This window comes from Lolium perenne, chromosome 7, assembly GCF_019359855.2.
Source record: "Lolium perenne isolate Kyuss_39 chromosome 7, Kyuss_2.0, whole genome shotgun sequence".
NCBI lineage: Eukaryota > Viridiplantae > Streptophyta > Magnoliopsida > Poales > Poaceae > Lolium > Lolium perenne.
Window position 1 is genome coordinate 194,826,450 of NC_067250.2, and position 25,163 is coordinate 194,851,612.

General features: G+C 46.3%; 2 protein-coding genes across 2 annotated transcripts; both read left to right on the plus strand.

Moving 5' to 3' along the window:
- Window positions 1-13,692: 13,692 nt before the first annotated feature.
- Window positions 13,693-14,248, plus strand: LOC139833805 (putative B3 domain-containing protein Os03g0621600). Its single transcript, XM_071824153.1, has 2 exons — window positions 13,693-13,704; window positions 13,796-14,248. The coding sequence occupies exons 1-2, from the start codon at window positions 13,693-13,695 to the stop codon at window positions 14,246-14,248; spliced, it is 465 nt and encodes a 154-aa protein (XP_071680254.1).
- Window positions 14,249-19,126: 4,878 nt separating this feature from the next.
- LOC127312463 (putative F-box/LRR-repeat protein 23) lies at window positions 19,127-20,144 on the plus strand. The gene is made up of 2 exons (XM_051342979.1): window positions 19,127-19,564; window positions 19,684-20,144. Exons 1-2 carry the CDS (start codon window positions 19,134-19,136, stop codon window positions 20,015-20,017), a joined length of 765 nt encoding a protein of 254 aa, XP_051198939.1. The 5' UTR covers window positions 19,127-19,133; the 3' UTR covers window positions 20,018-20,144.
- Window positions 20,145-25,163: the final 5,019 nt, after the last annotated feature.

The following is a 25,163-nucleotide window of genomic DNA, read 5'->3' on the forward strand; positions in this document are numbered from 1 at the left end:
TGTTATATGGTTGGAATTGGAAAATGATACATGTAGTAATTGCTATAAATGTCTTGGGTAATGTGATACTTGGCAATTGTTGTGCTCATGTTTAAGCTCTTGCATCATATGCTTTGCACCCATTAATGAAGAAATACATAGAGCATGTTAAAATTTGGTTTGCATATTTGGTTTCTCTAAGGTCTAGATAATTTCTAGTATTGAGTTTGAACAACAAGGAAGACGGTGTAGAGTCTTATAATGTTTTCAATATTTATTTTATGTGAGTTTTGCTGCACCGGTTCATCCTTGTGTTTGTTTCAAATAAGCCTTGCTAGCCTAAACCTTGTATCGAGAGGGAATACTTCTCATGCATCCAAAATACTTGAGCCAACCACTATGCCATTTGTGTCCACCATACCTACCTACTACATGGTATTTTCCGCCATTCCAAAGTAAATTGCTTGAGTGCTACCTTTAAAATTCCATCATTCACTGTTGCAATATATAGCTCATGGGACAAATAGCTTAAAAACTATTGTGGTATTGAATATGTAATTATGCACTTTATCTCTTATTAAGTTGCTTGTTGTGCGATAACCATGATCACTGGGGACGCCATCAACTACTCTTTGTTGAATTTCATGTGAGTTGCTATGCATGTTCGTCTTGTCTGAAGTAAGAGAGATCTACCACCTTATGATTAAGCATGCATATTGTTAGAGAAGAACATTGGGCCGCTAACTAAAGCCATGATCCATGGTGGAAGTTTCAGTTTTGGACAAATATCCTCAATCTCATATGAGAAAATTATTAATCGTTGTTACATGCTTATGCATAAAAGAGGAGTCTATTATCTGTTGTCTATGTTGTCCCGGTATGGATGTCTAAGTTGAGAATAATCAATAGCGAGAAATCCAATGCGAGCTTTCTCCTTAGACCTTTGTACAGGCGGCATAGAGGTACCCCTTTGTGACACTTGGTTAAAACATGTGCATTGCGATGATCCGGTAGTCCAAGCTAATTAGGACAAGGTGCGGGCACTATTAGTACACTATGCATGAGGCTTGCAACTTGTAAGATATAATTTACATGATACATATGCTTTATTACTACCGTTGACAAAATTGTTTCATGTTTTCAAAATCAAAGCTCTAGCACAAATATAGCAATCGATGCTTTTCCTCTATGGAGGACCATTCTTTTACTTTCAATATTGAGTCAGTTCACCTATTTCTCTCCACCTCAAGAAGCAAACACTTGTGTGAACTGTGCATTGATTCCTACATATTTGCTTATTGCACTTATTATATTACTCTATGTTGACAATTATCCATGAGATATACATGTTACAAGTTGAAAGCAACCGCTGAAACTTAATCTTCCTTTGTGTTGCTTCAATGCCTTTACTATGAATTATTGCTTTATGAGTTAACTCTTATGCAAGACTTATTGATGCTTGTCTTGAAGTGCTATTCATGAAAAGTCTTTGCTATATGATTCACTTGTTTACTCATGTCATATACATTGTTTTGATCGCTGCATTCACTACATATGCTTTACAAATAGTATGATCAAGGTTATGATGGCATGTCACTCCAGAAATTATCTGTGTTATCGTTTCACCTGCTCGGGGCGAGCAGAACTAAGCTTGGGGATGCTGATACGTCTCCAACGTATCGATAATTTCTTATGTTCCATGCCACATTATTGATGTTATCTACATGTTTTATGCACACTTTATGTCATATTCGTGCATTTTCTGGAACTAACCTATTAACAAGATGCCGAAGTGCCGATTCTTTGTTTTCTGCTGTTTTTGGTTTCAGAAATCCTAGTAACGAAATATTCTCGGAATTGGACGAAATCAACGCCCAGGGTCCTATTTTGCCACGAAGCTTCCAGAAGTCCGAAGAGGAGACGAAGTGGGGCCACGAGGTGCCCAGACCCTAGGGCGGCGCGGCCCCCCCTTGGCCGCGCGGCCCTGTGGTGTGGGGCCCTCGTGCCGCCTCCTGACCTGCCCTTCCGCCTACTTAAAGCCTCCGTCGCGAAACCCCCAGTACCGAGAGCCACGATACGGAAAACCTTCCAGAGACGCCGCCGCCGCCGATCCTATCTCGGGGGATCCAGGAGATCGCCTCCGGCACCCTGCCGGAGAGGGGAATCATCTCCCGGAGGACTCTACGCCGCCATGGTCGCCTCCGGAGTGATGTGTGAGTAGTCTACCCCTGGACTATGGGTCCATAGCAGTAGCTAGATGGTTGTCTTCTCCCCATTGTGCTATCATTGTCGGATCTTGTGAGCTGCCTAACATGATCAAGATCATCTATCTGTAATTCTATATGTTGCGTTTGTTGGGATCCGATGAATAGAGAATACTTGTTATGTTGATTATCAAAGTTATATCTATGTGTTGTTTATGATCTTGCATGCTCTCCGTTACTAGTAGATGCTCTGGCCAAGTAGATGCTTGTAACTCCAAGAGGGAGTATTTATGCTCGATAGTGGGTTCATGCCTGCATTGACACCTGGGACAGTGACAGAAAGTTCTAAGGTTGTGTTGTGCTGTTGCCACTAGGGATAAAACATTGATGCTATGTCTAAGGATGTAGTTGTTGATTACATTACGCACCATACTTAATGCAATTGTCTGTTGCTTTGCAACTTAATACTGGAGGGGGTTCGGATGATAACCTGAAGGTGGACTTTTTAGGCATAGATGCAGTTGGATGGCGGTCTATGTACTTTGTCGTAATGCCCAATTAAATCTCACTATACTCATCATGATATGTATGTGCATGGTCATGCCCTCTTTATTTGTCAATTGCCCAACTGTAATTTGTTCACCCAACATGCTGTTTATCTTATGGGAGAGACACCTCTAGTGAACTGTGGACCCCGGTCCAATTCTCTATACTGAAATACAATCTACTGCAATACTTGTTCTACTGTTTTCTGCAAACAATCATCTTCCACACAATACGGTTAATCCTTTGTTACAGCAAGCCGGTGAGATTGACAACCTCACTGTTTCGTTGGGGCAAAGTACTTTGGTTGTGTTGTGCAGGTTCCACGTTGGCGCCGGAATCCCTGGTGTTGCGCCGCACTACATCCCGCCGCCATCAACCTTCAACGTGCTTCTTGGCTCCTCCTGGTTCGATAAACCTTGGTTTCTTTCTGAGGGAAAACTTGCTGCTGTGCGCATCATACCTTCCTCTTGGGGTTCCCAACGAACGTGTGAGTTACACGCCATCAGCTGCCCGTTCGTGGCGCCGGAAGCGATCGTGATCAAGATCTTCTACGCGCTTTTGCAAGCGGCAAGTGAACGTCTACCGCAGCAACAAGTGCCTCATCTTGTAGGCTTTGGAATCTCTTTAAGGGTGAGACTCGATACCCCCTCGTTGCTACCGTCTTCTAGATTGCATCTTGGCTTGGATTGCGTGTTTGCGGTAGGAATTTTTTTGTTTTCTATGCAACGTTATCCTACAGTGGTATCAGAGCTGTGTCTATGCATAGATGGTTGCATGAGTAGAACACAATGGTTTTGTGGGCGTTGATGCTCTTGTTATCTTTAGTTTGAGTACTTTGCATCTTCGTGGCATAGTGGGATGAAGCGGCTCGGACTAACTTTACATGACCGCGTTCATGAGACTTGTTCCTCGTTCGACATGCAACTTGTATTGCATAAGAGGCTTTGCGGGTGTCTGTCTCTCCTACTATAGTGAAGATTCAATTTACTCTTCTATTGAAAACATTAGTATCAACGTTGTGGTTCATGTTCGTAGGTAGATTAGATCTCTCTCGAAAACCCTAAACCACGTAAAATATGCAAACCAAATTAGAGACGTCTAACTTGTTTTTGCAAGGTTTGGTGATGTGATATGGCCATAATGTGATGATGAATATGTATGAGATGATCATTATTGTATTGTGGCAACCGGCAGGAGCCTTATGGTTGTCTTTAAATTTCATGTTGAGTAGTATTTCAAAGTAGTTGTAATAGTTGCTACATGGAGGACAATCATGAAGACGGCGCCATTGACCTTGACGCTACGCCGAGGATGATGGAGATCATACCCGAAGATGATGGAGATCATGTCCGTGCTTTGGAGATGAAGATCAAAGGCGCAAAGACAAAAGGGCATATCATATCACATATGAACTGCATGTGATGTTAATCCTTTTATGCATCTTATTTTGCTTAGATCGCGACGGTAGCATTATAAGATGATCCCTCACTAAAATCTCAAGATAATGAAGTGTTCATCCTTAGTAGCACCGTTGCCAAGACTTGTCGTTTCGAAGCATCTCGTGATGATCGGGTGTGATAGAATCAACAAGTGCATACAACGGGTGCAAGACAGTTTTGCACATGCGGATACTAAGGTGGCCTTGACGAGCCTAGCATGTACATACATGGTCTCGGAACACGTGATACCGAAAGGTAGAGCATGAATCATATGGTTGATATGATGAACACTTTGAGTGTTCGCCATTGAAATCACACCTTGTCTCGTGATGATCGGACATAGGTGCGGTGGATTTGGTTCGTGTGATCACTAAGACAATGCGAGGGATATTGTTTTGAGTGGGAGTTCACCTAGATTTTTAATTATGTTGAATTAAAATTTGAACTCAATTTTTCATAAACTTAGTCTAAACTTTTGCAAATATATGTTGTAGAGATGGCGTCCCCAATCAATTTTAACTAGTTCCTAGAGAAAGAAAAACTTAAGAGCAACGGTAGCAACTTCACCGACTGGTTCCGTCATGTGAGGATCTTCCTCTCTGGCGGAAATCTGCAATATGTGCTTGATGCACCGCTAGGTGACCCTCCTGCAGAAACTGAAACCGATGAAGTAAAAGCTGTTTACGAGACTCGGAAAACTCGGTACTCTCAAGTTCAGTGTGCCATCCTGTGCAGTCTGGAATCCGATCTTCAAAAACGTTTTGAGCACCACGATCCTCATGAGTTGATGAATGAGCTGAAAGCTATATTCGAGACTCATGCGGCCGTGGAATGCTATGAAGCATCGAAACAGTTCTTCAGCTGTATGATGGAAGAAGGCAGCTCCGTTAGTGAGCACATGCTCACCATGACCGGGCATGCGAAGAAACTCAGTGACTTGGGAATAGTGATTCCTAACAGACTGGGGATTAATCGTGTCCTTCAATCACTGCCACCAAGTTACAAGAACTTTGTGATGAACTACAATATGCAGAACATGAACAAGGAGTTACCTGAACTCTTTGGCATGCTAAAATCTGCTGAGATTGAGATCAAGAAAGAGCACCAAGTGTTGATGGTCAACAAGACCACCAATTTCAAGAAACAGGGCAAGTCTAAGGGAAAATTCAAGAAGGGTGGCAAGAAAGCTGCCACGCCTCCTATGAAACCTAAGAACGGCCCTAAGCCTGCTGCTGAGTGCTATTACTGCAAGGAGAAGGGACACTGGAAGCGTAATTGCTCCAAGTATTTGGCTGATCTGAAGAGCGGCCTTGTCAAGAAGAAGAAAGAAGGTATATCTGATATACATGTTATAGATGTTTATCTCACTGGTTCTCGTTCTAGTACACTGGTATTTGATATCGGTTCGGTTGCTCATATCTCAGAACTCGAAACAGGAACTAAAGAATAAACGAAGACTACTGAAAGATGAAGTGACGATGCGCGTTGGAAATGGATCCAAAGTCGATGTGATCGCTGTCGGCACACTTCCTCTACATCTACCTTCGGGATTAGTTTTAAGCCTAAATAATTGTTATTCTGTACCCGCGTTGAGCATGAACATTATATCTGGATCTTGTTTAATGCAAGACGGTTATTCATTCAAGTCTGAGAATAATGGTTGTTCTATTTTTATGAATAATATCTTTTATGGTCGAGCACCACAAAAGAATAGCTTATTTCTGTTAGATCTCGATAGTAGTGATACGCATATACATAACATTGATGCTAAGCGAATTAAACTGAATGATAATTCTACTTATATGTGGCACTGTCGTCTTGGTCATATTGGAGTGAAACGCATGAAGAAACTCCATACTGATGGATTACTTGAATCACTTGACTTTGAGTCACTTGATAGATGCGAAGCATGTCTGATGGGAAAAATGACTAAGACTCCATTTTCTGGTATGATGGAGCGAGCTACTGACTTATTGGAAATCATACATACCGATGTGTGCGGACCAATGAGCGTAGCATCGCGCGGTGGTTATTGTTATGTTCTAACCTTCACAGATGATCTGAGTAGATATGGGTATATCTATTTCATGAAACATAAATCCGAAACTTTCGAGAAGTTTAAGGAATTCCAAAGTGAAGTAGAAAATCAACGTAACAAGAAGATTAAATTTCTACGATCTAATCATGGAGGTGAATATCTGAGTAATGAGTTTGGCATGCATTTAAAGAAATGCGGAATACTTTCACAATTGACACCGCCGGGAACACCTCAACGTAACGGTGTGTCCGAACGTCGTAATCGAACTCTCTTAGATATGGTTCGTTCTATGATGTCTCTTACTGATTTGCCGTTATCATTTTGGAGTTATGCATTAGAAACAGCCGCATTCACTTTAAATAGAGCACCATCAAAATCCGTAGAAACGACACCGTATGAATTATGGTTTAATAAGAAACCTAAGCTGTCGTTCCTGAAAGTTTGGGGTTGCGAAGCCTATGTAAAGAAGTTACAACCGGACAAGCTAGAACCCAAAGCGGAGAAATGCGTCTTCATAGGATACCCTAAGGAAACTATAGGGTACACTTTCTATCACAAATCCGAAGGCAAAATCTTTGTTGCTAAGAACGGAACCTTTCTTGAGAAAGAATTTCTCACTAAAGAAGTGACTGGAAGAAAAGTAGAACTCGATGAGATTGATGAATCTATACTCGTTGATCGTAGTAGCGCAAGCATCGGAAGTTGTACTGTGCACCGCCTACACCGGCAACAGAGGAAACTAATGATAATGATCATGAAACTTCGAACGAGGAAACTACTGAACCTCGCAGATCGACAAGGGAACGTACCACTCCTGATTGGTATGATCCTTGTTTAAATGTCATGATTGTGGATAACAATGATGAGGACCCTGCGACGTATGAAGAAGCGATGATGAGCCCAGATTCCAACAAATGGCAAGAAGCCATGAAATCCGAAATGGGACCCATGTATGATAACAAAGTATGGACTTTGGTAGACTTACCTGATAGCCGAAAGGCTGTCGAGAATAAATGGATCTTCAAGAGAAAAACAGATGCTGATGGTAATATTACTGTCTATAAAGCTCGACTTGTCGCAAAAGGTTTCCGACAAATTCAAGGAGTTGACTACGATGAGACTTTCTCACCTGTAGCGAAGCTAAAATATGTGAGGATTTTGTTAGCAATAGCTGCATTTTTCGATTATGAGATTTGGCAGATGGATGTCAAAACGGCGTTCCTTCATGGAGACATTGAGGAAGAGTTGTATATGGTACAACCCAAAGGTTTTGTCGATCCTAAAAATGCTGACAAAGTATGCAAACTTCAGCGTTCAATCTATGGACTGAAGCAAGCATCAAGAAGTTGGAACCGACGCTTTGATAAGGTGATCAAAGACTTCGGGTTTATACAAAGGTCATGGAGAGGCCTGTATTTACAAGAAAGTGAGTGGGAGCTCTGTAGCATTCCTGATATTATATGTAGATGACATATTATTGATCGGGAATGATATAGAACTATTAAGCAGTGTAAAAGGTTATTTGAATAATAGTTTTTCAATGAAAGACCTTGGTGAAGCATCGTATATATTAGGCATCAAGATTTATAGAGATAGATCAAGACGCCTAATAGGGCTATCACAGAGTACATACCTGGACAAGATTCTAAAGAAGTTTAGAATGGACGAAAGTAAGAAAGGATTCTTACCTATGTTACCAGGCAAGGTCTTGAGTAAGACTCAAGGACCGGCTACGGCAGAAGAAAGAGAAAGGATGAGTAATATCCCCTATGCCTCGGCAGTAGGATCTATCATGTATGCCATGCTATGTACTAGACCAGATATAGCACATGCTGTTAGTTTGACTAGCAGATATCAAAGTGATCCAGGAATGGAACACTGGACAGCGGTCAAGAATATCCTGAAGTACTTGAAAAGAACTAATGATATGTTTCTTTGTTATGGAGGTGACCAAGAGCTCGTTGTAAACGGTTACACCGATGCAAGTTGGAACACTGATCCTGATGACTCTAAGTGACAGTCTGGGTACGTGTTTATATTGAATGGTGCTGCAGTAAGCTGGGCAAGCTCGAAGCAGTGCACGGTGGCGAAGTCTTCAACAGAATCAGAGTACATAGCGGCTTCAGAGGCTTCATCAGAAGCGGTATGGATGAAGAGGTTCATTGTAGAGCTCGGTGTGGTTCCTAGTGCATTGGACCCATTAATCATTTACTGTGATAACATGGGTGCCATCGCCAATGCACAAGAGCCAAGGTCACACAAGAGGCTCAAGCATATCAAGCTGCGGTACCACTCGATTCGCGAGTACATCAAAGATGGAGAAGTAAAGATTTGCAAAGTACACACTGATCTGAATGTAGCAGATCCGTTGACTAAAGCTCTCCCTAGGGCAAAGCATGACCAACACCAGAATGCCATGGGTGTTAGGTATATTACAATGTAATCTAGATTATTGACTCTAGTGCAAGTGGGAGACTGAAGGAGATATGCCCTAGAGGCAATAATAAAGTGGTTATTATTTATATCTTTATGTTTATGATAAATGTTTATATATCATGCTATAATTGTATTAACCGAAACATTAGTACATGTGTGATACGTAGACAACAAGAAGTCCCTAGTATGCCTCTTAAACTAGCTTGTTGATTAATGGATGATTAGTTTCATAATCATGAACATTGGATGTTATTAATAACAAGGTTATATCATTACATGAATGATGTAATGGACACACCCAATTAAGCGTAGCATAAGATCTCGTCATTAAGTTATTTGCTATAAGCTTTCGATACATAGTTACCTGGTCCTTATGACCATGAGATCATGTAAATCACTTATACCGGAAAGGTACTTTGATTACATCAAACGCCACTGCGTAAATGGGTGGTTATAAAGGTGGGATTAAGTATCCGGAAAGTATGAGTTGAGGCATATGGATCAACAGTGGGATTTGTCGGATAGATATACTCTGGGCCCTCTCGGTGGAATGTCGTCTAATGTCTTGCAAGCATATGAATAAGTTCATAAGAGACCACATACCACAGTACGAGTAAAGAGTACTTGTCAGGAGACGAGGTTGAACAAGGTATGGAGTGATACCGAAGATCAAACCTCGGACAAGTAAAATATCGCGTGACAAAGGGAATTGGTATTGTATGTGAATGGTTCATTAGATCACTAAAGTCATCGTTGAATATGTGGGAGCCATTATGGATCTCCAGATCCCGCTATTGGTTATTGGTCGGAGTGAGTACTCAACCATGTCCGCATAGTTCACGAACCGTAGGGTGACACACTTAAAGTTGGATGTTGAAATGGTAGAACTTGAATATGGAATGGAGTTCGAATATTTGTTCGGAGTCCCGGATAAGATCCCGGACATCACGAGGAGTTCCGGAATGGTCCGGAGAATAAGATTCATATATAGGATGTCATTTTATGTGAATTAAAATGACGCGGAAGGTTCTATGGAAGGTTCTAGAAGGTTCTAGAAAAGTCCGGAAGAAACCACCAAGGAAGGTGGAGTCCACATGGGACTCCACCTCCATGGCCGGCCAACCCTAGTGGGGGTGGAGTCCCAAGTGGACTCCCCCTTAGGGGGCCGGCCACCCCCCCCATATGGGAAGTGGAACTCCCACCTCTAGTGGGAGTCCTAGCTTGGGTAGGTTTCCCCACCATATGGAAGGTTTTTGGTTCGGGTCTTATTCGAAGACTTGGAGACCAACACTTGGGGTTCCACCTATATAATGAGGGGCCAAGGGGAGGGGGCCGGCCACCCAAGAACCACCAAGGTGGTCGCACCCCATAGTGGCCGGCGCCCCCCTCTCCCCAAACCCTAGCCGCCCCGCTCCTCTACTTCCCGCACGCTTAGCGAAGCTCCGCCGGACTTCTCCACCACCACCGACACCACGCCGTCGTGCTGTCGGATTCAAGAGGAGCTACTACTTCCGCTGCCCGCTGGAACGGGGAGGTGGACGTCGTCTTCATCAACAACCGAACGTGTGACCAAGTACGGAGGTGCTGCCCGTTCGTGGCGCAGGAAGCGATCGTGATCAAGATCTTCTACGCGCTTTTGCAAGCGGCAAGTGAACGTCTACCGCAGCAACAAGAGCCTCATCTTGTAGGCTTTGGAATCTCTTCAAGGGTGAGACTCGATACCCCCTCGTTGCTACCGTCTTCTAGATTGCATCTTGGCTTGGATTGCATGTTTGTGGTAGGAAATTTTTTGTTTTCTATGCAACATTATCCTACAATGAAAGGGGGAATAGATCGCATCAATACTATCATAGTAATAGTTAACTTCATAATCTACTAGAGATTATAATCATAACCTACGCCAAGTACTACATGATGCACACACTGTCAACATTACATCATGGAGGAGGAATAGACTACTTTAATAACATCACTAGAGTAGCACATAGATTAATAGTGATACAAAGCTCATGATCACATAAAGATCACACCATGGGAGAGAGAGATGAACCACATAGCTACTGGTAGAGCCCTCAGCCTCGGGGGAGAACTACTCCCTCCTCATCATAGGAGTCAGCAGCGGCAATGAAGATGGCGGTGGAGATGGCTTCCGGGGGCACTTCCCCGTCCTGGCGGCGTGCCGGAACAGAGACTTCTGTCCCCCGAATTAGAGTTTCGCGATGGCGGGGGCTCTGGAAGGTTTTCCGTATCGTGGCTTATGTTTTTAGGGTTTTCGCGACGGAGGCTTTAAGTAGGCGGAAGGGCATCCTCGAAGGGGTCCTGGGGGACCCACACACTAGGGGGGCGCGCCCCCCCTTGGTCGCGCCGCCATGTGGGGTGGGGCCCCCCTGGCTCCCCTCTGGTCCCTCTTCGGTGCTCTGGAACCTTCCGTGGAAAATAGGACACTGGGCGTTGATTTCGTCCGATTCCAAGAATATTTCCTTTGTAGGATTTCTGAAACCAAAAACAGCAGAAAACATCAACTGGCTCTTCGGCATCTCGTTAATAGGTTAGTGCCGGAAAATGCGTATAAATGATGTAAAGTGTGTATAAAACATGTGAGTATCATCATAAAAGTAGCATGGAAGATAAGAAATTATAGATACGTTTGAGACGTATCAAGCATCCCCAAGCTTAGTTCCTACTCGCCCTCGAGTAGGTAAACGGTAACAAGGATAATTTCTGAAGTGACATGCTATCATAATCTTGATCAATACTATTGTAAAGCATGTGAAATGAATGAAGTGATTCGAAGCAATGGTAAAGATAATGATTAAACAACTGAATCATATAACAAAGACTTTTCATGAATAGTACTTTCAAGACAAGCATGAATAAGACTTGCATAGGAGTTAACTCATAAAGCAATAGATTCAAAGTAAAAGCATTGAAGCAACACAAAGGAAGATATAAGTTTCAGCGGTTGCTTTCAACTTCAACATGTATATCTCATGGATAATTGTCAACACAAAGTAATATGATGAATGCAAATAAGCAAGCATGTAAGAATCAATGCACAGTTAACACAAGTGTTTGCTTCTAAGATAGAAAGAAGTAGGTAAACTGACTCAACATAAAGGTAAAAGAATGGCCCTTCGCAGAGGGAAGCAGGGATAAAATCATGTGCTAGAGCTTTTCAAATTTTGAAATCATATAGAGAGCATAAAAGTAAAGTTTTGAGAGGTGTTTGTTGTTGTCAACGAATGGTAGTGGGCACTCTAACCCCCTTGCCAAACAGACTTTCAAAGAGCGGCTCCCATGAAGGACGTTATCTCTACCAGCAAGGTAGATCATCCCTCTTCTCTTTTGTTTACACATGTACTTTAGTTTAGTTTATTTTTATTTTTGGGTGACACTCCTTCCAACCTTTTGCTTTCACAAGCCATGGCTAACCGAATCATCGGGTGCCTTCCAATCATTCACATACCATGAAGGAATGTCTATTTATTTTAGTTTTATTTAGAAATGACACTCCTCCCAACCTTTGCTTTCTCAAGCCATGGCTAACCGAATCCTCGGGTGCCTTCCAACATTTCACATACCATGGATGAGTGTCTATTTGCAAAATTAAGTTGCTTACTGATGAATCAGAGCAAAACATGTGAAGAGAATTATTAATGAAAGTTAATTAATTGGGGCTGGGAACCCCGTTGCCAGCTCTTTTGCAAAATTATTGGATAAGCGGATGAAGCCACTAGTCCATTGGTGAAAGTCTGCGCAACAAGATTGAAAGATAAAACACCACATACTTCCTCATTACCTATAAAACATTGACACAAATAAGAGATAATAAATTTTGAATTGTTTAAAGGTAGCACATGAAGTATTTACTTGGAATGGCAGGAAATACCACATAGTAGGTAGATATGGTGGACACAAATGGCATAGGTTTTGGCTCAAGGTTTTGGATGCACGAGAAGCATTCCCTCTCAGTACAAGGCTTTGGCTAGCAAGGTTGTTTGAAGCAAACACAAGTATGAACCGGTACAGCAAAACTCACATAAGAACATATTGCAAGCATTATAAGACTCTACACTGTCTTCCTTGTTGTTCAAACCCTCACCAGAAAATATCTAGACTTTAGAGAGACCAATCATGCAAACCAAATTTCAACAAGCTCTACGGTATTTCTTCATTAATAGGTGCAAAGTACATGATGCAAGAGCTTAAACATGCTCTATTTGAGCAAAACAATTGCCAAGTATCAAATTATTCAAGACCATATACCAATTACCACATGAAGCATTTTCTGTTTCCAACCAAATAACAATGAACGAAACAGTTTTCAACCTTCGCCATGAACATTAAAAGTAAAGCTAAGAACACCAGTGTTCATATGAACGAGCGGAGCGTGTGTCTCTCCCACACAAGCATGATAGGATCAGATTTTATTGTTGTTTCTGATTGAACTAGGCTGATGATTATAACCGGGGATCATAGTACGGAGAGATGATTGATCATAACCTATGGCATGACTGAACATGACCATGCCATTGGTTCCGATGAAACATCTCCTCCATATTTCCTCATAGTATGAGGCCTCTACTACCTTGCTTTGCATGTTTCTGCTTCGTCAGTTCTGCATTGGCCAATGATTGAACAATGGCACAACGGAAGGCAGGGTGCTACCCTCAAACTTAGTCGTGTGTGCCATATTACTTGCACACTAGACTTAGTTTGCGGACAGTCCCTTTGTCTGCCATGTGATCCTATATATGAGGCCTTCTTTTTGTTTGTCTGCTGCGTTGGCCAATGATTGAACAATGGCACGGTGGAAGGCAAAGTGCCGCCTTCAAACTTAGTAATGTGTTCTAGTTTTCCTGCACACTAGACTTAGTTAGGGGACAGTCCCTCTGCCTGCCATGTGACCAAATGTATGAGGCCTCATTTGCGTTGGTCAATGATTCAACAAAGGCACAATGGAAAGCTATGTGGTGGCATCAAACTTAGTCATGTGTGCCACAGTCCTTGCACACTACACTTAGTTTGTGGCCACTCCCTATGTCTGCCCATGGAAGGCAATGTATGAGGCCTTACTAATGTTATCAATGCCCGTTTTCATCTAAACTACTTGTGAGCAAGCACAACTCTAATGGCATGTGTTCTTGTGGCAGACTGAGAAGATCATGCTTGGCTCACCTGCTGAGGTTCCCGGCGAGGGACTGACGAAGAAGCATCGTGGAAGTCCGGCTAACGTCGGCCACTTCCACGACGACGTAGGGCCTAAGTGCATTATCTTCAAGCCCACCTCCGGGCGGCTCCTGATCCCTCAAGATTTCATCAAGTGGTTCGGAGAAATCCCTTCCAACATCATCGTCACCACCAACACTGGATGCAACTGGAGGATGACTACGAGGAGAGAAGCCAATGACGCATTCATCGACCAAGGGTGGGCGGCCTTCGCCATCGCCCATCACCTCAAGGTAGGCCAGTTCCTCACCTTCAAGAAGGTGTCCTCCTTTGAGTACAGTGTGGTCATCTTCGACCACACCTGCACTGAGGTGATGAGCAGGTGCCCGTACCATGGCGATGCCACCAGGTGTGTCATTTTCGAAAATCATATCTGAAGCTTACCTGGTTGTGTGTCGCTACTACTATGTCATGTCTAGTTGATGTTCGTGTCAAGTGTGCTGAACTATGACTGTGTCTGCTCTGTCCTGAACTATGATCGTGTGTGAACAATGGTGTGTCGTGAACTTGTGTTGTCTATGATCAGTGCTAAATTTGCGTGTGCTTGCATTATTGTGTTCTTGCTTCTGCTGCTGATCACTGGTAACCTCACCACTGAAGAAAAGAGGTAACCAGAAGCGGATTTTGGGTTGCAACCAAACAACATGGACGCCGTTCTAGGCTGTTACTAGGCCTGGAAATCGACCCACCAAACGGGCAGAGCCCAAATCTCCGGGGGGGCAAAAAAAACACTGTGCATGCCACCAAACAACGTGGTTTTTCTGGCCCATGGCCCGATGGGACGCGCAGGGGCCTTCTTCCCACTGCGCGCCAGTGGTGCAGAAAATTGATGCAGGCTACCAAACACGCCTATATGTTTCTCACAAGCCTCATGGCCCCTGCATTTATTATTTACCGTGACCATTGTGTCCATGAAGGTGCCATGTGATGTACTATCACTTTCAGTACGGTAAAACAAGACTTTACCGTGCAAGGGTCCTATATGCACGGCAAAGGCTTTGCCATGCGACGCCGCACGGCAAAGCTATCGACGGCAAAGACTTCTTTGCTGTGCGACTCGTTAACGTTGCACGGCAAAGTGACTCGCCAACATTGCACGGCAAAGGCTTTGTTGCTCCTTTGCCGTGTGTCAAACATGTTTTATCTAAAAAAAGTCCAAACTGGCCTGTCTGGGATTTGAACCTAGAACGCAGAGTAGGGAAAGCGTGCAACCTTGCCACTGGGCTAAGTTTTCGTTTGTTGATAACTATACCACGCCACGTCTTTTGAGCTAAGAAGAAATCCAGTTTTTACATCTTTGCCGTGCGCTTATACTAGGCAAAGGCTTCTTTACCGTGCGTTTGTTAAAAACACTAGGCAAAGACTTGCTTTGCCATGCGTTTGTTAAAAAAACTAGGCAAAGGCGTGCACGGCGATACCTTTTGTGCTTTGCCGTGTTCGGCGGATATTTTCTTTACCGTGCGTCCTGAGGGGTCTTTGCCGTCCAGATGTCTTTGCCGTGCGTTTTCTTTATTGTTTGCCATGCGGCCATTCTTTGCCGTGCAGTTTCGTAAAGACGCACCGCACGGCAGTGCCTTTTTTCCCCGTAGTGTTTGTACTGGTGCATGCTGGCCTCCCGCATGTGTGTGCTTGCAGGTCTGTCCCGGATACAAAGGGGCGATCCTAGCTGGCGGTCGTTCGCTCAAAGCTTGCTTAGCGATCACTTTCCGACAGCTTTTTTGGGTTACGTGAGCAAACCTCTTTCTTCTCCTTTCTCTGACTCACATCCACGTTAAAACTTATCAAATTCAAAAATTTAAAATGTTTTATCTCTCAAACAACAACTCCGATTTAAGATCCGTTTTCACAATCAAATCCGTCTCGACGAGATCTTCAAAACTAGCACCCATGTTAATATGACAAACTTATTTTCCGGCTAAAAGTTATCAACACTCTCTATTTGAATAATCAACCCCTCCGTACTTGAGTGATCAACGGTAAATGTATAAAATTATCAATCTGGTGCATGCTATTGAGGGAAAGTTCTGCATGCATGCACAAATAGACGAATCTGCTGATGTCAGCGGAATCTTTTACAAATTTGAAAATTTAAAACGTTTTAATTTTCAAACGACAACTTCAAATTAAGATTCGATTTCACCAATAAATTCGTCTCGACGAGATCTTCAAAACTAGCACCCATGTTGATATGTTTCGAGAAACTTTTTTTTGGGCTAAAAGTTATCAGCCCCCTCTCTTTGAATAATCAACTCCTCCGCACTTAAGTGATCAAAGGTGAATGTATAAAATTATCAACTCCACAAAAAGATGAATCTGCTGATGTCAGCGGAATATTTCCCAAATTTGAAAATTCAAAACGTTTTAACTTTCAAACGACAACTCTAAATTAAGATTCGCTTTCACCAATAAATCTGTCTCGACGAGATCTTCAAAACTAGCACCCATGTTAATATGTTTAGACAAACTTTTTTTCTGGCTAAAAGTTATCAACCCTCTCTATTTGAATAATCAGCCCCTCCGTATTTGAGTGATCAACCGTAAATGTATAAAATTATCAACCCTAAAGTTAATTTTATTTTAAGTATTTTACCGAATCTTTTTTTGTTTTGAAGCTATCAACCCGGTGTCCTGTTATTTATCAATAGTAAATATAAATAACTACCAACCCTAAAAATCTAACTTCATTTCGAATATTTTGGCGACTCTTTTTAGTTTACCAGTTATCAACCCGGTGCCCCGTTATTTATCAATGGTAATTATAAATAACTACCAACCCTAAAAAGTATTTCATTTAGAATATTTTAGCGAATATTTTTTTATTTTACAAGCTATCAACCTAGTGCCTCGTTATTTATCAACGGTAAAATATAAATAAATAATAACCCTAAAAAATATTTCATTTAGAATATTTTAGCGACTCTCTTTTAGTTTACAAGCTATCAACCCGGTGACCCGCTATTTATCAATGGTAAATATAAATAAATATCAACCTTAAAAATTTAATTTAATTTAAAAATATGCAGCGACTCTATTTTTGTTTACAAGTTATCAACCCGGTGCCCCGTTATTTATGAACGGTAAATACAAATACCTAGCGACCCTAAAAAGTAAATTTCGTTTAAAATATTTTAGCAATTTTTGTTAGCTTACAACTTAAAAATAGTACTTAATTTTAGTAGCAAGTGGTAGTTCATTTGAGTTGCAAGTGGATCTTTCCACCCGTTATTTTCCCCTTTAAAAACCACTGGCCCGAAAAAGGGAATTATACAAATTAATCCAAAAAATATGAATTACCGTACGAAATAACAACATAAAGGGAATTGCAAAAAAAGAGAATTGTCAAAAGGGAATTGCAAATAAAGAGAATTGAAAGTATGCGTCGTGCTGAAAAAAAGAGCGAGATGCTCTATGCATGCATGCAGCAACTTGTGAAAGCTAGCCTCATGCTAAAAAGTTGGCTCATTAAATGCAAACCCATGAGATACTTTATGCATGCATGCAGTGTGAACGCTCTTGGCTATATGCAACTTGCAAGTGGGAACGTGAGATATTAGTGTGAACACAAATCTGCATGTGAACATAATTAAACACTAGGGAATTGATTTCGCGCATGGCGCGAGCGCTGCCGCGCAAGAAACAGATCGCTCGAGCGAGTGATTGCCAAGGAGGGAATTCGGATACAAAGGGGCCTTGTGGCCTTTGGAGATGTGGCGGACCTCTGGTAGCTTCAGTGTGGAAGTTCCTACTTTCTATAGTTTGCTTGTCTTTTTTTTTTGAACATGGAGAGACCCGGAAGGGCCTGGACACCTCTATTAATTCAGCGGTACAGGTACATATATAGCAAGGACCTTGTGAAAACATAAAAAAGCAGATAAGTCCTCACTAATTACAAAGAACACCCTAAATTGAAAAGGAAAAAATTGATCAGGTCCTCTGCCACCGCCGTCGCACTAGGAGCACAGTGGGCGGCAATCTCCCGCAGCGTCGGGGACGTCGCCACTTGACACTGAGAAGACGGAGAACTCCGCCATGGGCTCCGTTGAGGGCCTCCACCTGGAGGTTGAAGAATCGTCAGGAACTATTGCTGGCGAAAAATAAGGGCCACCACAAGGCCGTCTGAGTTGGCTAGAAATCAACGGCCGCCGAGATTGTAGCTCTTTCCTCGGTGTCACAACTCCAACGCCGCCAGATTCCAAGACCATGATCAGCAGCATACCTCCCGTGTTCAACTCCACCATGGATAGAAACAAGGAGAAACATGGCTTCACCCGAAATTGAAATCCCATAGCTGGTCTCCGACCACCGCACCATGAACGCAGATCCGCCATCAAACTCTGAGCTCCCACCACGAGCCAGAGGAGGCAGATACAAAGTAAATTGGCAGTAGTAGAAGACCAAAAGGCAGACCATATTTAGAGAGCGAGTAGTTGCCTTCGTCACCGTAGTTTTCGGCTCCGTCCATGGGAGCTCCACCGCGAGATGAGTATTCACCACACAAAGCAAGATCTGACCTGAGGAAACTTGCTCTTCACTCCTGCTGCGAACCTTATTAGGAGGGATGCAGATGCTCCCCGTCCTCCCATGCACCACGACTTGCCACCAGCGTGATGCAGCGAGGAAGAAGAACCACCCGGCGCAGTATATCTGGTCGCCAAGATCTACTAACCTACCCTCAAACCATAGAGGCAACAACTATACAAAAACAAAACCTACATCTACTACCGGCGCCATCCCTGATCCCTACGCCATCTCCGCACGGCAACACCGGCGAGAGAGGCCTCGGTCCGGCCCGGTGACGCGGAGAAGAAGACCAGAGAAGAGGAGAGTTTTCTAGAGACCGGGAGGGAAAAGAGATAGTTTGCTTGTCTAGGTGATGATGGCGAGCCGGTGTTCTCGCGTCGGAATAAGTCATGCCACTTTGAGCTCAACGAGGAGCGTGTGAAGGTTTCACTTCATCGGATGTTGTTGGAATCTTTGTGAATGTTCAGGATTTAATGCTCTTTGTATATGACTCGTCTGTAATGTTCTCCTTGCATCTTAACATACTTGTGTTTTTGAGATGACCACACAGATTGCTTGGCGCACAAGGACTCCACAAACAGCTTTCATCCCCGGGCATTCGATGCGCTCCAAACAGGGTAGAGACGTTAGGCTGACTTTTGATCTCTTCAATCCATTGCCATATCGTGGCAGATTTCGTCTAACTATATATATACGTACACGGTACACGTAACAAAATCTCAGAGAAAACACAACCTGGTCATGGGATCTAAGAAGAGGAAAGCCAGCGCCCTAACCGACCAGGCCGTGTCTTCTTCTTCCCGCCGCTCCCGGCGGCGGCGTCGCCACCGCAGAAAGGACCGTCCTACTTCGCGGCGAGAGCGGCGGCCAGAGTGGAGAGATTGGGCGGCGCTACCTGGCAATGTCCTGTGTGCGATCCTCGGCCGTCTTCAGATCGACATCCTCTGCGGGACAGGTGCAGGGCTCGCGTGCGCGTCGTGGCGGCGCGCAGCCGTCGAGGATCCGCTGCTCTGGCGGCGCATCGACCTCGCTGACACCGACGGTGACAAGGAAAAAGAACCGCCAGCGTGGTGGAGGGCGATGGCACGCACCGCCGTGGACCGGAGCGCCGGGCAGTGCGAGTCCTTCCGCGGCCGCGTCGACGGCGATTTCATGCTCTACCTTGCCAAGCGGTACGTATATAAAGGCTCATCTGATTCTGATCAGATCTGCAGCCCATCGATCTACTCATCTAACTCTCGACTCTCGTATGCACCTAACTGAGCACCATATTGATACTACGTGCGTGCAGAGCGCCTTCGCTGAGGAGCCTCCGTGTGACACGCCTGTCTGTGGTGCCCGGCCAAAAACTCATCGCGCAGGCGATGGAGAAGCTCCCCATGTTGGAGCAGCTCGTGGTGTCGAATGGTTTGTTCGAGAAGCCCCTGTTGTGCGCCGTCCTCGACCACTGCCCACGTCTCCACCTGCTCGACGCCCGCGGCTGTATCACCTTTACTACGACTGGCAAAAGGCTTGTGGCTAGGTGCGAGAGCAGGATCAAGAATCTCTGGCTGCCGCGGCTGCCGCGCGGTTGTTCTTGCTGCAGGCGAAGAGCTCAGAAAATTGCCGACGAAGAAGATAAATGAAATTAGGGCAGCAGATTGATATGATGCCAAGGCCCCATTAATAGTTAGTTTCGGTGTCAGTTTTGTTTCCAGATACATTAGCTATTATTTAGTTTAGCTGCTCTTTGCGTTTTCCATATAAACTGTACTCCCTCCATCTCACAAAAAATATTTTAGATTTGTCTAAATTTGAAAGTATCTAGACACTATGTCATTTGTAGTGGAAAGGCAGTCAATCTTCATCAAATTCATGTATGAAGGCTTTGTCAGCTTGATGTGGCTTTTCGTCATTTCTTCGAAATATGCTTTCCTCCCGCTTTATAAATAAAGCCACAACGGCCGAACTGATACAAGGTAGAGAGGAGAAACTCTTACAAAGTAGATCCACGAAAAGAATAAAAAAAGAACACGGAAAACCAAAACTTGCCACCGAAGACATTGAAACGAGACCGAGTCAATTCGGGTCCATGACAAGCCCCAAGAGGGGAACGACACACTGCGCCACCGCCGTTGAGACCACGAGGTCTAGGGTTTTCACCCCGAAGCCATATCATGGGGAGGATACTCGCAACGACTCCCAAGAGGGGTACGACACCCACATGCACCACCGTCGTTGGCGTAGAGGCGCTAAGCTTTTGCCCAAAAACATCTTCCAAAGCCGAAGCGCCATCAACACCAGGATCCCCGACCGTCCGCTCCACGCTATCCCCATGACCGAAGAGTGAGACCATCACCACTAGCACGTTGCTCGTTGTAGAGCCATCCACGCAGTCCAACTTCCGGGGCCACCACCCCGACATCCCCCAAACTCAAGCCCATGACTTGACCAACACACCGCAATCTAGTGGGTTTGAAAGGGTAGGACGACACCATAGACAACAGACACTAGGACAAACGGCAGCCCAGGGCCGATATCCTCCCTCCGCCACCTGAAATGCTTGATGTCCAGACGCAGGCCGATTAGGCCTAGATAAGGCTCGGCCACCTGCCAGGCCCCAATCAGGCCCCATTAGCTGTGCCGCCACGGTGCTGCGCCTAGGCCGCCGCTGCCATCCACCTGCTGATCCGTGCCAGGCCGATTATTGCCACCACCCACCGAAACTGCCATGTGCTAGCCAGTCGCCATGAGCGGCGTCACCGCTGCCTCACTTCTTGCCTGATGGCCCCGGCCGAGGCCGCACACCATCGCAAAGGAACACCACCACCGCAATGCCCCGGGACAGAGCCACGCCGCAACATCTCCCGTCAAACCAGTCACTTTGTCGTCATCCAAGAAATCGCCTCCTCAGGCCACCAAGACCATCACCACGTCTGTTGTGGGTATACTTTATGGGTATATCAACTGCATGGCCTAGATCCGGCAAGCCCGGGTGGCCCATAGTTGGTGATGAGGCATGTGGCCCATCGGGCGGCCCAGTTGCTGTAGATTCTGAAGGATGAAGTCCAGCCCAGGAACGAGGAGCCGGATCCTAACCGACCTACGAAGGAGGCCGGATCTGTTGAGGCCCATGAAGTATCCGGATCCAGCACGGCCTAGAAGGAGGGCGGATCCTTGACGTACACGGCAAGACATTGTACCGTAGTTAGGCAACTTGTATTCCGGCTAGGACTCTCCGTGTAAACCCTAGATCCGAGCGTCTATATAAGCCGGATCCCGGGAGCCCTAGAGGCACAACCACAACTCATGGTAACAACGCGAAAGCGCCCAGATAATTCCAGACAAGCAGCAGTAGGCCCTGTCATCGTGCAGGTGTTCCGAAGCTGGGTAACTCGCATACCACCGTCCTGTGTGCTCTCCGCCCTATGGCCCCTACTTCTTCTCCCCCTCGTGAGGATCCCTCCTCCGAGGTACCGTCAATTAGGCAACGACTGTTGGCGCCCACCGTGGGGCCTGTGGCGTCTGGAGGCCGGAACCGGGAGGGTTCCGCCATGGGAAGCTACGACGACACCATCGCTGTGGGGCGCGTCCTCTACGCCGGAAATCTGCCGATCGTCCCTCCGGATGAGTGTTGGATTCCGGCTAGAACAAACCCCGTCAAGCTCTCCATCGTCCCAATTGGCGGCATACACATCTTCATCGGGGAAACCGTCGATTCCGACGGAAACCCACTGGTAAGTAACGCAGACGCGACCGCCGCAGAGCTGGACGCTGTCGCGAAGATCCGATCTGAGATGCAGGAGCTTCCTAAGGAAGATTCCGCCTCGGATCTGGAATTTTCAAAGCCCACCCAATCCGCCCCTGTGCAGGAAACAACGGTGGAAGACCAATGCAGATCCGCCTGGGTCTCCCAGGTGTTAGAAAAGCAGAGGTGCCACTTCGTACACTTCTTGGCCCATACCGCCGGAACCGCCCCTCAAGAAGACGGAGCTGGTCCTGAGCAGGTAGAGGCACCGGAAAACGGCGCAGATCCAGATCAGGCTGAGCCTGCCGGAGGAAGCGAAGCTCCGGTTGAAGAGTTGATTTTGGGCAATCTGAGCCCAATTTCGGGAGATACTCCCTCCATGGAGTCTGATGACTTCGTTCGCAAGCTAGGGGAGTACGGTTTCGGTGATCAGCCTGAAGTCGACTCCGCCCAGCCTAAGCAGGTTCTCGCAACGGTAGCAGCGCTGGGACAAACTGGATCTGAAGAACCAACCAGCCAATCCGACCCTCAACCATCCCACCAAGGATCTCCAATGTCTCGGGAGCGACCCCGCAGGGATTCTTCCTCGGAGGAACTCCTGTCAGCTGAGGAGATGGTGGCGCGAGCAGTTCTTAACAAACCTATAACCCCGGGCGACGCCGCAGATCTGGAGGCTCTAGAGGCCACCAGACAGGAAATGCTGGCCACAGCCAAGAAGCTCGCCAATACCGAAGCCGCATTAAGGGAAGAAAGGGAGCAAGCCGCAGGTTTGGCGGACCAATTTGACAGACAGGATCGCGAAATTACTGCTACACTCGAGCAGGTCAAGAGCATGGCGAAAGAGTGGGAAGTAAAGATGACCTATGCGCAGGCGGAGGCCGATCGAATTGTTAGAGAAGCAATTCCGCCTCGCAGGATCAACTTCGCCACGCCCGCAGAGCACCGGCCGCTGGAAACCCCAAAGGACAACATGCTAAAAGCTGCGGAGCTGTTGAAGAAGAAGGACGAAGAGGTTGATATCAACTACCTCCGCACACTTGTCGCTTCAGCAATGCAGCAGCAAAGCAAGGCGGATACTTCGCGCAGGTTGGAATCCAATCCGGATAACTGTGTATCTACCGCGCAGAAGGACGCCCGCGCCGATCGGCATCCCGATGACGAATCACACACCGGATCCTCGGAGCGCAGAAGAAGAACCAGGGAACACCCAAATCCGATACCCATTCCGTCAAAGACGCCTTCGTCAGATCCAAGGAAGGGAAAGGATGCAATGTATCCTGGACGAGACAAATATCGCAACCCCTCTCCTCCGCCCAACGGTTACCCGCGACCCCCTCGCCGCCGTAGTCCAGCCGGAAACACCAGGCCCTCAGGGCATGGTGGAATTATTATCCGCGACAACGTGCTGCCAAGAAACAGAAACAGGGAGCGCTCGCCGGAACCTCGCCGGAACCAGAACAATGTTCATGAGCCCGAGCCCAGGAGGAGTCGGAATGAGGAGCGCGGCCCAGAACCTCGCCGGAGCCGCGACCCAGAGCCTCGCCGGAGCCGCGACCCAGAGCCTCGCCGGAGCCGCGACCCGGAGCCTCGCCCGAACAACCAGGGCAGCCAGCACCATGGCGAAGGCAGCCACAGGAGCCGGAGCCAGCACCGAGAAGGCCGAGGAGAATCAGATGGCGGAAGCAAGAAATCGGACCGCCCACCTCGCAGGTCTCCCTCACCACCACCTAGCGGTGGCGGCGGAGGTGGAGGCGGAGGCAACGGTCGGAGATCTCGCTCTCGTTCACAATCTCCTCGCCACGGCCCGCGCGACGCTCGGGATCGCCTTAACGAATACAGAACCGACTACATTGGTCCGAAGTGCTTTGGCAGGATGATTCGAGAGGAACCAAAGCCAAGGATGAACCTCAAGCTACCCGGAAATCTGAAGCATTATGATGGCACCGAAAGGCCGGATACCTGGATTGAGGATTACTATAATGCTGTAACCTTCGCCGGAGGAACCCCTAACATCGCCTGCCGCATGCTTCAGTTGTACCTTGTAGGTCCAGCCCGGATCTGGCTCAGCGACCTCGAGAAGAATTCCATCTTTTGCTGGTTTGACCTGAAGAACGCTTTCGAGAAACACTTCAGGGGCACCTACAAGAGACCTGCCACAACAAGCGACCTGCAGGCATGTATCCAGAAGAAGGGCGAAACATCGAGGAATTTCCTCACCCGATGGTTGGCATGCAGAAACGAGTGCGAGAACGTCGACAACCGCACAGCAATGCACGCCTTCATTGGGGGCTTGCAGCGAGGAGGATTGCTGCGACACAAGCTAACTTGCTTGGTCAATGCAAACAAACTGACGTTGGACGACATGATCACCATCGCCAGCGATCACACTGCCGCCGATGACGACGCAGGCGGAGATCTAGCAGCAACGGCAATTCCCCTGCATCAACAAAAGAAGAACCGTGATAACGGTAGCAGCAGCCACAAGCGCAAGAATCCTGATGACCAGAAGAGTGGCGGATCCGAGATGGTCGCCATGGCGTTTCAACGCGGAGGTTCAGGAGGCGGAAGAGGACGCGGACGTGGAGGCGGAGCCGGCCGGGGTCAGCAGCATACCTCTGAGGTCACAGCTGGCGGATCCCGCGCCCCGCAAACCTACGAGGAGTACAGAGACATGCCTTGCCTGGCCCACCTGGATCCGGTTACAGGGAAGTCCACTCACACCAACCGCAACTGCAAGTGGGTCAATGATCTAAAGAACGACCCGGAGGCAGGATACAAGCGCGCCCGGAAGCACCGCCCACGCGGCAAAGGTGGCAAGGGCAAGAACAAGGACAAAGAGGAAGATAGTTCTGAGGCGATGGATGAGGATGATAACTCGCCGGATCCCAAGGCGGGATCCGCAGGTAAATCCAATCCATTCGATAAAAAGAGCGTGGGGGCTTACCACACTTTCCTCGGGACCCCAACAGTACGCGCATCCAAGTCAGCCACCCGGATCCTGAACGCCATAGTTCCGGCTGTGCCGCAGTACGTCAGGTGGTCGG

Coding starts and splice junctions, on each gene's coding strand:
- LOC127312463 (XM_051342979.1), top strand. CDS start 19,134: ATGGGATCTAAGAAGAGGAAAGCCAGCGCCCTAACCGACCAGGCCGTG. Junction 19,565..19,683: donor ATGCTCTACCTTGCCAAGCG/GTACGTATATAA, acceptor ACGTGCGTGCAG/AGCGCCTTCGCTGAGGAGCC.